General features: G+C 42.7%; 2 protein-coding genes across 2 annotated transcripts; both read left to right on the forward strand.

Moving 5' to 3' along the window:
* Positions 1–5,182: 5,182 nt before the first annotated feature.
* On the forward strand, positions 5,183–6,329 carry LOC120740748 (putative nuclease HARBI1; the record flags this gene model as incomplete). The annotated part of the gene is made up of 4 exons (XM_040043220.1): positions 5,183–5,414; positions 5,799–6,008; positions 6,085–6,194; positions 6,276–6,329. Coding segments are annotated over exons 1-4 (606 nt in total), but the record flags the coding sequence as incomplete, so codon positions are not given.
* A 2,051-nt stretch (positions 6,330–8,380) lies between these two features.
* Positions 8,381–9,316, forward strand: LOC120740747 (putative nuclease HARBI1). The gene is made up of 3 exons (XM_040043219.1): positions 8,381–8,620; positions 8,706–8,817; positions 8,898–9,316. Exons 1-3 carry the CDS (start codon positions 8,489–8,491, stop codon positions 9,278–9,280), a joined length of 627 nt encoding a protein of 208 aa, XP_039899153.1. The 5' UTR covers positions 8,381–8,488; the 3' UTR covers positions 9,281–9,316.
* Positions 9,317–14,253: the final 4,937 nt, after the last annotated feature.

Here is a 14,253-nt window from a genome sequence, read left to right on the forward strand (position 1 = left end):
GGTCTTCATGATGTGGGAGGTCAGTGCCACGGGCCTGTAATCCTGGGGGCCACTGGGACGTGGCGTCTTTGGTACAGGGACGAGGCATGATGTCTTCCACATCACCGGGACCCTCTGCAGACTCAGACTCAGCATAAACAGTTTATGAAAGACTCCACACAGCTGGGGGGCACAGGTCTTGAGGACGAGGGGACTCACTCCATCTGGTCCAGCAGACTTGCCTGAGTGAAGTCTCCTCATTTGCATCTCATTTGCATAAACACCAACTGAATACATTTATAATCCAGTGACAATGAAGTGCACAGTCTGCGCTTCAGTCAGTGTTTTTTTTTAATGTATGGCTTCAATACGAAACATATTTGCAAACATATACGGCACTTAACATTATTCAGTAATCCGTTATTCTGGCTTTGTAGTACACTGCTCTTCAATCACACTTCCATAGCGAGGATTCCCTGATATTTGCAGATTTTGGCCTTCGTTTAGTGTTGTCACAATTTCATTACATTATTTATAATATTTTATATAGTAATATAAAGACTGGCAACATCTGGATTTTTCAACATCTGGCAGGTGACCATGCACTGAAGGAGCGCTGGGCTGACAGAAATCTGCTGATGCCTTTTAAATCTCTGATTGTAGTCATCGACGTAACAGTTTCCCTGCAGGTTCTAATTAAGCCAGCAGGGAGCTATAAAGAGTCATAAACGGATTGATATGCTTCATAATGTAATGTATACTACAAGGTGTTTCTGGAGCTCAACATGTTATTTTGTTCCTTGTGAGGAGACTTGGTTGCTGATCACTGACCCGTGTCACGGCTGGTGTGTTTAAAGATTAGCCAACTAAAAACACTTTGTGTCGTTTGTGGTTGTGCTCACGTAATGTGTCTGTTTTCCAGGAGAAAAGCCGCTGCTGAAGACATTTCAAGACCCGTCCACGTGGGAGGTGACCTTAAGGCCAATGGAGATCCGAACGTTCCTTCTCAAAGTCAACCTTAGATAGCCAATCACACATGAGATTTTATAGGATGAATTATTGTATATTGACATTCCTGTGGCTTGTTTACGTTGCTGATTTAATAAAGTGAGGATTTTTAGGGGGAAAAAGATGAATGAGAAGTTGTATTCACGCTGCCTACGACTTAAAATCGGATCACAGCTGTAGCCCGGACTGACCTGGGCAAAAGTCATTTCAGGAGGCCTTCAGCCTTTGATACAGAATGTCTGAATAAGATTGAATTCGTTAAAGCTGCCTTTAACATTTTTGAGAACATTTATATTTGTGGGGGGGGGGGGGGGTTTGTGCTGTTGCAGTAACAGAATATAGTCTCCCACACATCTCCCACGACATCTTCCACGCGGATTTATCAGGAAATGCGTGGAAGATGTCGTCCCATCCAGAACAGTTAAATCCTTCCCAAATCAAAAACCCTGGATTAACGGAGATGTTCGCGCGGCACTGGCGGCACGGAGCACCGCCTTTGCCTCCGCGAACACATCGGACTACAAACACGCACATTACCAACTCCGGAAGACGCAGCCATAAATAAAAGCAGCCAAACGTGAGTACAGGGACAGGGTGGAGCAACAGTTTGACAACCCTCGGAGTATGTGGCAGGGACTAAACACGATCACAGACTTTAGAGGGAAAACAAGCACACCGCAGACCACGGCCTCTCTGTGTGAGGATCTAAACGTATTCTACGCTAGATTCGACACAGCGAACACCATGAGACATGAGACAGTGTGCGCACCGTGGATGACGTCAGTGCGCACACTGTGTCTGAGGAGGATGTGCGGAGGTGCTTCAGGAAGGTGAACGCGCGCAAAGCTACTGGTCCGGACGGGATTCCCGGCTGCGTCCTCAAGTCATGCGCGGCTCAGCTGGCTGGAGTGTTCACGCACATCTTCAACCTTTCCCTCTCTCTGTCTGTAGTCCCAGCCTGCTTCAAAATGGCCACCATCGTCCCTGTACCCAAATCCTCCACCATCTCCTCATTGAACGACTGGCGACCTGTAGCCCTGACCCCCATCGTGAGCAAATGCTTCGAGAAGCTGGTCAGGGACTTCATCTGCTCTGCACTACCCGACTCACTGGACCCTCTACAGTTCGCATACCGCCACAACAGGTCCACTGATGATGCCATAGCCCTGACACTACACACTGCCCGGTCACACCTGGAGAAGAGAGACACGTATGTGAGAATGCTGTTTGTAGATTACAGCTCAGCATTCAATACCATCGTTCCCTCGAAGCTGGACAGGAAACTGCAGGATCTAGGACTGAGCAGCTCCCTCTGCAGCTGGATCCTTAGCTTCCTGTCTGACAGACGCCAGGTGGTCAGACTGGGCAGCATCACCTCATCCCCCATCACACTGAACACTGGTGCTCCACAGGGGTGTGTACTGAGCCCTCTCCTGTACTCACTCTACACCTACGACTGCACGGCCACTAACAACTCCAACATCATTGTGAAGTTTGCGGACGACACTACAGTGGTGGGTCTTATCACCAACGGTGATGAGACGGCTTACAGGGAGGAGGTCAGCGCCCTGACCCACTGGTGTCAAGACAACCATCTCACCCTCAACGTTGCAAAGACAAAGGAGTTGATAGTGGACTTCCGGAGGTGCAGAGAAGTACACACCCCCATCACCATCAACGGCGCTGCTGTTGAGTGAGCAGCTTCCGGTTCCTTGGAGTACATCTGGCTGAGGATCTTACGTGGTCAGTACACATAAACAAAACAGTGAAGAAGGCGCAGCAGCGCCTCTTCTTTCTCAGGAGACTGAAAAGATTCGGCATGAGCCCCCGCATCCTCAGGACCTTCTATCACTGTGCCATTGAGAGCATCCTCACTGGATGCATCACCACCTGGTATGGCAACAGCACCGCCTACAACTGCAAAGCTCTCCAGCGAGTAGTGCGGTGCTCTGAACGGATAATTGGAGGTGAGCTTCCCTCCCTCCAAGACATCTACAGGAAGCGGTGCCTGAGGAAAGCGGGGAGGATCATCAAGGACTCCAGTCACCCCAGCCATAAACTGTTCAGACTGCTTCCATCAGGAAGGAGGTTCTGCAGCATCTGGTCCCGTACCAGCAGACTGAGAGACAGCTTTTTCCATCAGGCCATCAGACTGCTGAACACTTCATAGACACCTCAGCTTCACTACTGGAACTTTAACATTATGCACTCCATACTGTACAGTAACGCCACTGTTTTGCACATGTCTCACTCTGTATATTTTATTTTATTTATTTTAAATATTCCACTTATTGTTTACTCTATTTAATTTGTAAAATATGTGTACACACACACACACACACACACACACACACACACACACACACACACACACACACACACACACACACACACGTAGAAAAATATTTAGTATACACATCCAGAAATGCATATACTATTATATATTGTACATATATTTATTAGTTTCAGATGTAGCCATTCTTGTATTTTGCTTGTTTACATTATTGTATTTTGCACAACTCTGTTGCTTGTGAAGCTCGCACACAAGAATTTCACTCACATGTGCTGTACCAATGTACCTGCACATGTGATGTGACAATAAAAGTGATTTGATTTGATTTGACAAAGTGATATGTGCAATAAAGTATAATCTTTGCATTTCTGCCATGTTGTGTATACTTAGATTTTTCTACTTATCAAGAAGCAGCTAATAATAAAAATCAATCCTCCTTACTGTCCTGCCCTCGTGTTTGTGCCACAAATCTTGTGTATAATCAGTGAAGCAGCATTTAACTGCTGATAATCTGACATCAGAACAGATGTTGTGCTGTTGCTGCTGCAGACCTTTTCCAGTGACAGTCATCTGTGCCTGCTGTTTCCAGCGTGTCTTCAACCACGCAGCGATGTGAAGCCTCGGATGATCAAAAAGGGTTTTTTCCCTGAAAGACAAAAATAAAGAAATACTCATGAAAGCTGTTGGATTCTGATGTAGTAACGTCTGAACAGCCAGCAGTATGTTTTGGCGAGTCTGTGATCTGGTTCTTTCTCTTGTTCTGGAACTTTTTCCTCTTGTCTTGCAGGTCAGCAGAGATTCCACCACTGAAGGAGAGAACAAATGAGGAGAAGGATTAACAGGAAACCAGAGAAAAGAGAATAAAAAATAAATAAGTGGAGATGATAGAAGGAGCAACATGTGCAAGAAACAAAGAACACTGGAAGAACATGAACACAGCTTTTTTTTTCTCAACAAAGAGAAACTCAGGACTACTTTAAGTAACTAAACTAATTCAGGGTATTTAAGGTTTGGGGGTTTTTTTTCCTACAAGGGCAATCTCAAAAGTAAGGTCACCTATTGTTTTAGAAATATTTACATCATTTTAAAGGTTGAAGAATTATTTATTTTTCTGCATAATCACCATTTCACTCGCTGCATTTTTGCAGATGCTGTGGCAGTTTTACAATGCCCATGTCGTACCCGCTTGCTTGCGCCACACAATCACCTTCTGGACAAATATTCTTTCAACTTTAGGAACAGGTGGGAGTCACTGTTGGAGGCGTGGTCCTGCTCCTGAAATTCCATTACATAATCTCCAATAACTGGCTAAAAGAGTTCACTTCCAAATTTTAGGTAGTAGGTCTTGGAAAATTCTTATTATTATTATTAACTTGTAATTTAAATTTTGATTGAAAATATACTGAAAACCACTACTGCCATCTGTATGACTACTTCAAGTGAAAGTGAATTTTAAGATAAAAGTAATGGATTTAATAGATAAAACAAATTGAATTTTCTTTGTGGTCTTGAGTCAGTATCATGAGGTTTGAGTGTGCTCTTGTGGCCTCTGGTGTTGCAGCTACAGATTTTCATTCCCAGTGCTCACTTTATTATCCATTCATCTGTTCTCAACTGCTTATCCACCTCAGGCTTTAAAGAATCAGTTAATATAAACCACAGGTGTCGAACTCCAGGGCCCTGTTTCAGGAAGCCGGTTTAGTGCAAACTCTGAGTAAGTATACCCTGAGTTAACGAAAACTCTGGGTTTTCAGTTTCACGAAGCGAGTTTAGATTAATCCTGAGTGAGTTACTATGACGACACACTCCGTGAAGCTAACCTGCTCCCTAGCAGGTTTACTTCAACTAACCCTGACGTTCTCCGCCTCTTTGTCGGAAACCTGACTGTAGGAAGTGTCAGACATGGCGTGCCCCTTCCTTGAAGAGCCAGTAGATGTTGAAGCCCAAATTCTCCGCAGAGCTCTCCGCCGGGAGAGAGTGATTAGAGCGCGTTTGGACATTTTATCATTTCCTGATGATTTTCTGTGTGAACGTTACTGTTTTTCAGCACAATCTATAATTTATTTGAATAACATCCTCAGGCCTAATATTGCTCATGTGACACATCGCGGACATTCTCTCAGTACATGGATTCTGGACACAGTCTGTTTGACCTGCTCCCCTCAGGCAGGAGGCTCCGGTCCATTCGCACCAGAACCTCTCGCCATAAGAACAGTTTCTTCCCCTCTGCTGTCGGACACATGAACAATAACCGTATGACTGTTCCCACCACTATCACATGACCCTACGCTGTGTTCACTGCATCATTCCATGTTTGGCACTGATCACCACCTGCACTCATGTATATATCATGTGTATATCTATCTACTTAGCACTTTTAATTCTTATTCTTATTTTTATTTTCATGTCTATTTAAGCGTAATTTATGACAGTATGTTTGCACTGAAGCACCGCAGCAATTTCCTAATGTTGTAAACCTGCTCAACATTTGGCAATAAAACCCTTTCTGATTCTGATTCTGATATTATTTGTATTGCACTTCGGTTTTTTGCAAACAGGAGCTTTCTGTATAATATTGGTGATGCTGAGCACGTTTCCAAGGCTACCGTCTGTCAGGTAGTGAGGAATGTTACAGTTGCACTGAAACGTCTCCTGTACTCATCTGTGGTGTTCCCCGGTCACAGACCCACAAGATTTATCAAAGAGGTATTCTACAAAATTGCAGGTAGCAGGATGAACAAAACTTAATTCATGATGTGGTGATACTTGAACTACTACTTAAATTTCACATTTATTTTCACAGTTCCCAGGCGTGATTGGCTGTACAGATGGCACTCACATTCCAATCATTGCTCCTTCAGTAAATGAAGGAGACTATGTGAACAGGAAGTCTTTCCACAGCATTAATGTGCAGGTACATAGTTCCCTGTAGCATTTCAAACTAACAAATTATTTCATTATATGGATGCTAATTTGTGTTCTCTGCACTGTGAAGATCATATGTAATGCTGCCAACATTATCACAAATGTCGAAGCCAAGTGGCCAGGCTCTGTGAGTGGTGGTGGTGGAGGACCACCACCTGTTTTTCGGTCCTCCGCTTTTTTTCTAGTGGCCATAACGGGTCACATTTGAGCATACAAAGTAAGCAAATATTTACTTGTAATGTGCTCAGATAATTTCAATAAGTGCTTACCGAAAGAAAATTAATGTAGCCTCTAACTGCAATTGATTTACATCGGACAAACAGACCAAGCACTATGGCTCATAATACAATTACACCTTACCTGTTTGGACTATATTTTTATATTTCATTTTTACTTGCTGCCAGGAACGTTTGGGGCCTGTTGGGTTGCACCTGCGCTCACATCACATCACAACATAAAATGTATAAAATAAAAAAATAAAATAAAACATAATAAAATAACATGTTAAATGGGTGGAAATCCCTAGATCAATGTTTAAATTAACACTCACGCATTGACTCTGTCGGCTATGTTTTGCCATGCATGCTCCCTTTGTTTTGCAGCTGAGGCTGTTACTTTTTTTCTGCAAAATTTGCATGTTATCGGCATATGCTGCCATCAGAATTTCGGCCTCAATGTAAAATACATTGACCTCCGTCTTCATGGTGACTCGCTTAATCTGTGCTCCACTAATCAGGGCTTTATGTATCCTCGTGCGCGCGCTTAACTTGGGGTTAAAGCAACTCCGCGTTGATTGAACTAATTGTTATCAGCCTTTCTGAAACCGAATATTCCGAGTTGGACAGTTCGGGGTTACTCAACCCTGAGTATCGTTTTTCACTCTGAGTTTTCTAAACCGGCTTCCTGAAATAGGGCCCAGTTTTGAAACAGAACATAGTAGTGTTGGATGTAAGTAAAGGAAATACAAGTATAACTGTGACTATGGAGCAAATCTCCTTCAATGTTAAACCTTATTATATAACCCTATTATATTCTTTAAGCTTAAAAGCAACACCCAGGATTAGACTGTTTGTGTTTTAAGCCTTTTATTCAAAGCTAGTATGTGTCAACACTTCTTTCTGCCAGCAGCATTATTGAAGTGACACTTTAACGACACTTTACCTGCTGATGCTTCACATCACAATCTTTATGACGAAAAGGCTCAGATGTCTGTGCTGTCACTTGTTATGAAAATGGACAGAACCTGGGCTCAGGCTTCCTCTTCTTCTTTCCTTCCTCTTTAATAATAACCATAGATCAGTAAAATAGCCATATTTTTAAACAAATGATTGTGATGAAGAGAATTTTTTTTCCAGTGTGCATGAACTCAAAATCTTTTGAGTTTAAATCTTTTTTGTTTACCAACAACTGGGGAAATCCAAACTTGATGTACCAGGTCAACTCAGCTCCTGTCTTGACCTCCCCTGTGCCGAGCGTACACAAACACACTGTATCATCATATACAGCGATCGTGGCTCAAGAGTTGGGAGTTTGCCTTGTAACCGGAAGGTTGCCGGTTCGAGCCCCGGGCCCTGTTTCAGGAAGCCGGTTTAGAGCAAAATCTGAGTAAGTATACCCTGAGTTAACGAAAACTCTGGGTTTTCGGTTTCACAAAGCGAGTTCAGCTGAAGCCTGAGTGAGTCACTATGACGACACACGCCGTGAAGCTAACCTGCCCCCTAGCAGGTTTACTACAACTAACCCTGACTGTCTCCGCCCCTTTGTCGGAAACCTGACAGTAGGAAGTGTCGGACATGGCGTGTCCCTTCCTTGAAGAGCCAGTAGATCTTGAAGCCCAAATACTCCGCAGAGCTCTCCGCCGGGAGAGAGTGATCAGAGCGCGTATGGACATTTTATCATTACCTGATGATTTCCTGTGCGAACGTTACCGTTTCTCAGCACAATCAATAAGTTATTTGGATAACATCCTCAGGCCATATATTGCGCATGTGACACATCGCGGACATGCGCTCAGTCCATTACATATTCTTTGTACCGCACTCCGTTTCTTTGCAAACGGGAGCTTTCTGTACAATATCGGTGACGCTGAGCACGTTTCCAAGGCTACCGTCTGTCGGGCAGTCAGGAATGTTACAGTTGCACTGAAACGTCTCCTGCACTCGTTTGTGGTGTTCCCCGGTCACAGACCCACAAGATTCATCAAAGAGGGATTCCACAAAATTGCAGGTATCAGGATGAACATAACTCAATGCATGATGTGGTGATACGTGAACTACCACTCAAATGGTACATAAATTCCCAGGGTTCCCAGGCGTGATTGGCTGTATAGATGGCACCCACATTCCAATCATTGTACCCTCAGCAAATGAAGGAGACTATGTGAACAGGAAGTCCTTCCACAGCATCAATGTACAGGTACATAATTCCCTGTAGCATTTCACACCAACAAGTGATGGCATCATGGTAATGGATGCTAATTTGTGTTCTCTGCACTGTGTAGATCATATGTGATGCTGCCAACATCATCACAAATGTGGAAGCCAAGTGGCCAGGCTCTGTACATGACTCACGAATCTTCCGGGAATGTACACTGAGCACCAAATTTGGACATGGTGGGTCGAAGTAACTGTGAAATATACAGAGACCAATTGCCACAGGGACGTTTGCACTGACATGTATTCTTCTGTCCTAGGAGAGTTCACTGGCCACCTGCTTGGTGATAGGGGGTACCCATGTCTACCCTATTTGCTCACCCCTTACCCTGACCCTGAACCGGGCCCACAGCAGCGTTATAATCTGGCCCATTGCAGGACACGGGCCAGAGTTGAAATGACCATCGGAATGCTCAAGGCCCGGTTCCAGTGCCTTCGTAGACTCAGGGTCACCCCAGAAAGGGCATGTGACATCATTGTGGCATGTGTGATCCTACACAACATTGCCACGATTAGAGGTGAACACTGTCCAGCTGAACCAGACATCAGCAGTGACCCACACGATGGACATCCTGACCCACCCACGAACGTACAGGATGGAAGAGCAGTCAGAGACACCATATGTCACAATCATTTCTTTTGACCCATCACCTCAACATGTTGAAAGAAGAATAAACAGATGTTTTGTTCAACTGGCTTTATTGGTCGCCTGTGTTTCCTGTACACAAAGTGTAAAGTGTCTCTGTTGCTTCCTCCTCTGTAACAGCTGTCAATGTTTCTTCATTATTTTCCTGTAGTAAAGAAATTAACAACATTGCTGTTCTACTGTAAACTCATATAATCTGTGGAGTATTACTCACAACTACATGTTGGTCTGGCTCAACAGGAGGCTGCACCAGATGCAGTACACCATCACCATCAACTGATAGAATATGAGGTTTACACAGGTCACTTATAACTTACAAGGGACCAAATGGCAATTAACAAACATATAGCACTCAGCTTACACTTCATTGTCATTATGCTCTCAAAGACAACCAAGACTGAGGGAAGGCAAAATCAGTAGGAAAATAACTTCACTACAAAATAATCCATTATGGTAAAGAGTTTATCAAATGAATGAGCAGCACTGCAAAGGTGACTGTGAAGAAAGGATGTACGCACATCATGTATTATTTTGAATTTACCCCCTATGTAGGCACTTGTGTCTTGCGGGGTTATTGACTCACAGGATGTCCCCGCAGAGATGCCTTCAGCCACAGGGCGCCCACTGTTTTGGCTGAGGGCCAACTGCTCAGCCTCTGTGAGTGGTGGTGGTGGAGGACCCCCACCTGTTTTTCGGGCCTCCGCTTTTTTTCTGTTGGCTATAACGGGGTCACATTTGAGCATACAGAGTAAGCAAATATGTACTTGTAATGTGCTCAGATAATTTCAATAAGTGCTTACAGAAAGAAAATTAATGTAGCCTCTTTTATATTTCATTTTTACTTGCTGCCAGGCACGTTTGGGGCCTGTTGGGTTGCACCTGCGCTCACATCACAAAATTAAATGTATAACATATAAAATAAAATAACATATAATAAACTAACGTGTTAAATGGGTGGAAATCCCTAGATCAATGTTTAAATTAACACTCACGCATTGACTCTGTCGGCTATGTTTTGCCATGCATGCTCTCTTTCTTTTGCAGCTGAGGCTGTGTTACTTTTTTTCTGCAAAATTTGCATGTTATCGGCATATGCTGCCATCAGAATTTCGGCGTCAAGCGCTGTAAAATACATTGACCGCGCCTTCTTTCCCTCCGTCTCCATGGTGACTCGCTTAATCTGTGCTCCACTAATCAGGGCTTTATGTATCCTCGTCCGCGCGCTTCACTTGGGGTTAGAGCAACTCCGCGTTGATTGAACTACTTGTTATCAGCCTTTCTGAAACCGAATATTCCGAGTTGGACAGTTCGGGGTTACTCAACCCTGAGTATCGTTTTTCACTCTGAGTTTTCTAAACCGGCTTCCTGAAATAGGGCCCCGGCTCAGACAGTCTCGGTCGTTGTGTCCTTGGGCAAGACACTTCCCCCGTTGCCTACTGGTGGCGCCAGTGTCCGGCAGCCTCGCCTCTGTCAGTGTGCCCCTGGGTGGCTGTGTGTGAATGGGTGGATGACTGGTTGTGTAAAGCGCTTTGGGGACCTTAGGGACCAGTAGAGCGCTATATAAATACAGGCTAAATAAAAGAAGAGATACATCAGAAACAAATCAGTAGATCCAGAAATTATACAGTCAAACTCTTTTCAGCTGTAGAGGTACACTTCATGCACTCATTAGCCGTACAGTTCAAATGCCTGTGTTAGGGTGCATTGTTTCAGTTTCATTAAGTCTTCTTGCAGTTACATGATAATTATTATGCTGGAGTGATCAAAGCTCATAAACATCTGAGTTACACAATGAGTCTTTCAAATGTGTGGAATATCCCAGCTGTAACCTTTGCTTTCAGTTTGGTTAAATTCATCATTCAGATCACAGACTAAACAACAAGTACAGTAGGTCTTCCACTCTGCAATTAAAAATAGCAACACTCATGCAAGGCTTTATTCTCCATAGAGTCAACATAAAGCAACATTAAATAATGGATCTTTCATCTGAAATAATTACAGTTTGTATAAATTTACACTGAAGACCAAAATACACACACACACATAAAACCCATAAATCACTAAAACCTATTAAAACACATGGAAAATTACCTCATTTGTTGTGCTATTCAAAGATGTGTATGTGTGTGTATTCAGGCCAAGTCATAAAGAAAACAATAGAAGTCAATATACTTTATGTTCTACAGTCACTGCAGATTAATGAAATATAGTGGAAACCTGAAGATCCAAGGTATAGTAGTTTGTGGGAAATAAATACAGTGAAGTGACCATTTAGCTCTTGTGGCATGAAACTGCTTAGTGCATTATTATTTGCTTTTCTACAATATGATATTTGTTTAATAATTGATTGATTTAGTGCATAAAATAGTTGATAAATAAAATGTTAAATATCTAATCTAAGGGAGTGTCTTTGACACATGCTGACTGCATTCTTCTTATAACCAGAACAGGAAGTGAGATCAGAGGAGAACAAGAGTGAGCAGTTTGGTGAAAGGAACAGGAAGGATGAAGAAGAGGTGAATATCCACACAGTTTAAAAGGAGACATCATGGCACAATAAGAGCACAAGCTCTAAGATGAAGACTGGTAATGATTAAAAACTGCACTAAATAGTATCATTCTGTGACTTCACACTTTAGGTAGTGCATAACATTTACCACTTTATATTAATTTTACTATATGTTTAAATAAATAAAAACAAATAACTTTAAAAGGTGCTGTTATTGAGTGAAAATTCAAAAGACTTCATGGCTGGGGAGAAAAAGGGAGAAAGATGGAGGAACACAGCACACATAAGAAACATGTAAGAGTGGACATGAAGTCAAAGTCAGGGACATGTCCGATAATAAAGACCTTCCACCTGGCTACATATATGTCACTTCTGCTTTGCCCACATTCATCTATGGTGATCGCTCATAACTAAGCAGGGTGCTATGCTCTTATCAAACGACGCCTTTAAAATAATTATTACAAGAATATATTTTTCGTTATTTTTTTAGTTGAATATAAAATGTTTGTGTGTGATTGTCAGTACAAAGAGGAAGCGAGGACAGAGAGACTGGAACTAACAGAGATCAGGTGGATTTTTCACAAAATCTACATGCATTAAATGGATGCGTTGTGTGCTTTTCAGTAGCACTCTGCTATTAATGTGAATAATAGCATTTAGCAGCATTCACATCACTGTAAACTTGAACAGGATGAATGCCACTATACTGATGTGACAGACTACAAATCTGTTCTCCACTCTCTGAATTGGTGTACACGAGTCTCTGTGCTGAGTCTGCTCAACAAAGTGTTTGGGTTTGCATGAATTCAAAAGCTGTCATTTAAAATCAGCTCTATTACCAGTTTGCTTCTTGTGCAGGTGGAGTCGCAGGGGGATTTTGAACTGTCTGTATTGTATAATGGTACTTTAAATACTTGATGATTTGGTGGACTGGCCTCTATGTGGTTAAGAGACTGAAACAATGCCGTGCAGGTTTCTCCTCTGATCTGCTTTTTCTTAAACTGTTTTTGAAATTTACTGGTCAACATGACTGTGCCATTGCATCGGGTTTTAAACTAAAGTGACCACCGTAAAGCTGATGTATTATATTAAAATCTGTTATTCTTAGACACTGCTGTAGGTCATCCAAAAATTACATTTCTTTTGAAGGCAACACTAAAAGCATGACATTAAGACTGAGCTGAGCCCTCCTAAAGGTTTGATGCTGGAGTCGCCCCTGATTGAGTGCTTCTCACACATTTATGATTTTGAACAATTTACAGTAAATAATATCAACAGTAAGTACTTTTAAAGATTTAACATATAATAATAGTTGCTAAATTCATGCAAGTCAAATAACTGATTGATCAACTACAGAAACAAAATTGTACTTCATGTGTTTCATGAGCACAAATCTTCATCTGTAAAAAAACAACTAAAGATGTCAGATAATTGTAGTAAGATAAGATAACCTTTATTAGTCCCACACGTGGGAAGTTAAATGTACCAATTTCCACTTAGAAGCAGCGGAGAAGAAGCCACAAATGTGATGGAAAGACCGATGTAATGCCTCTATCACCCCTGTCCTTGCCGACCTGCATTGGCTTCCCGTTAAGTATCGCATTCAATTCAAAATCCTGCTGCTCACCTTCCGAATTATTAACGATGTAGCTCCAAGCTACCTCATTGAGCTCCTTAGACATACACCCCTACGGTGTAATTTTACATGTAGTTGTTTTTTTACTGTGTAATAATATTCAGCATTGCTATCAATACATTTTTCAAAAAATGCTTCTCTGTGCAAAATGGGATTAAAAACATAAACTGTGGGATACTGTTATTCCGTGATTTGAACCGGGGGAACAAATCGTGGCAGGATCAGCCTGATATTTTTTGTATCCCACTCTAGTGCTCACAAGTGTTTGTGAACTAAAAATCAAGAATGTGGGACACTGTTTGTCCGTGATTTGAACAGCCCAGCGCTGCTCCCGACGAAGGGAAAACCAATCCTGCAGGGGAGACCTACCTCAGCGCTTGTGCAGGTGAAACCAAAGGGAAGATATGCTTCACCATATTTTCTAGTCTTTGGCTTGGAATAAAGTTGGTTTGGAAACATATTCAGCGATGCTTCATCTCCTGCTTTGCGTTTGTGTAGGCGCCCCGTGCTAGCAGTGTCCAAGCATTTTGTTTTTTTCCCCTTTTCATACCGCCCCACGCAGCCTGCAATGGCTCTGCACCCCGGCCCCACACTTTGGGAAGCTCTGGCCTAGCCCCATCTTATCTCTCTGAGCTGCTGCAGCCTTATACACCCACCCGCTCTCTCAGGTCAGCTGATCAGCTGCTCCTAAATGCATCTGACTGAGCGTAAACTTAGAGGAGATTGTGCTTTTGCTGTAGCAGCTCCAAAACTGTGGAACGATCTGCCTTTAGAGATAAGACAGGCCCCTTCTCTGCCTGTTTTTAAATCACTCCTGAAAACCCA

Source organism: Simochromis diagramma, unplaced genomic scaffold (genome assembly GCF_900408965.1).
Source record: "Simochromis diagramma unplaced genomic scaffold, fSimDia1.1 OVJJ01000048.1, whole genome shotgun sequence".
Taxonomy (NCBI): Eukaryota; Metazoa; Chordata; class Actinopteri; order Cichliformes; family Cichlidae; genus Simochromis; species Simochromis diagramma.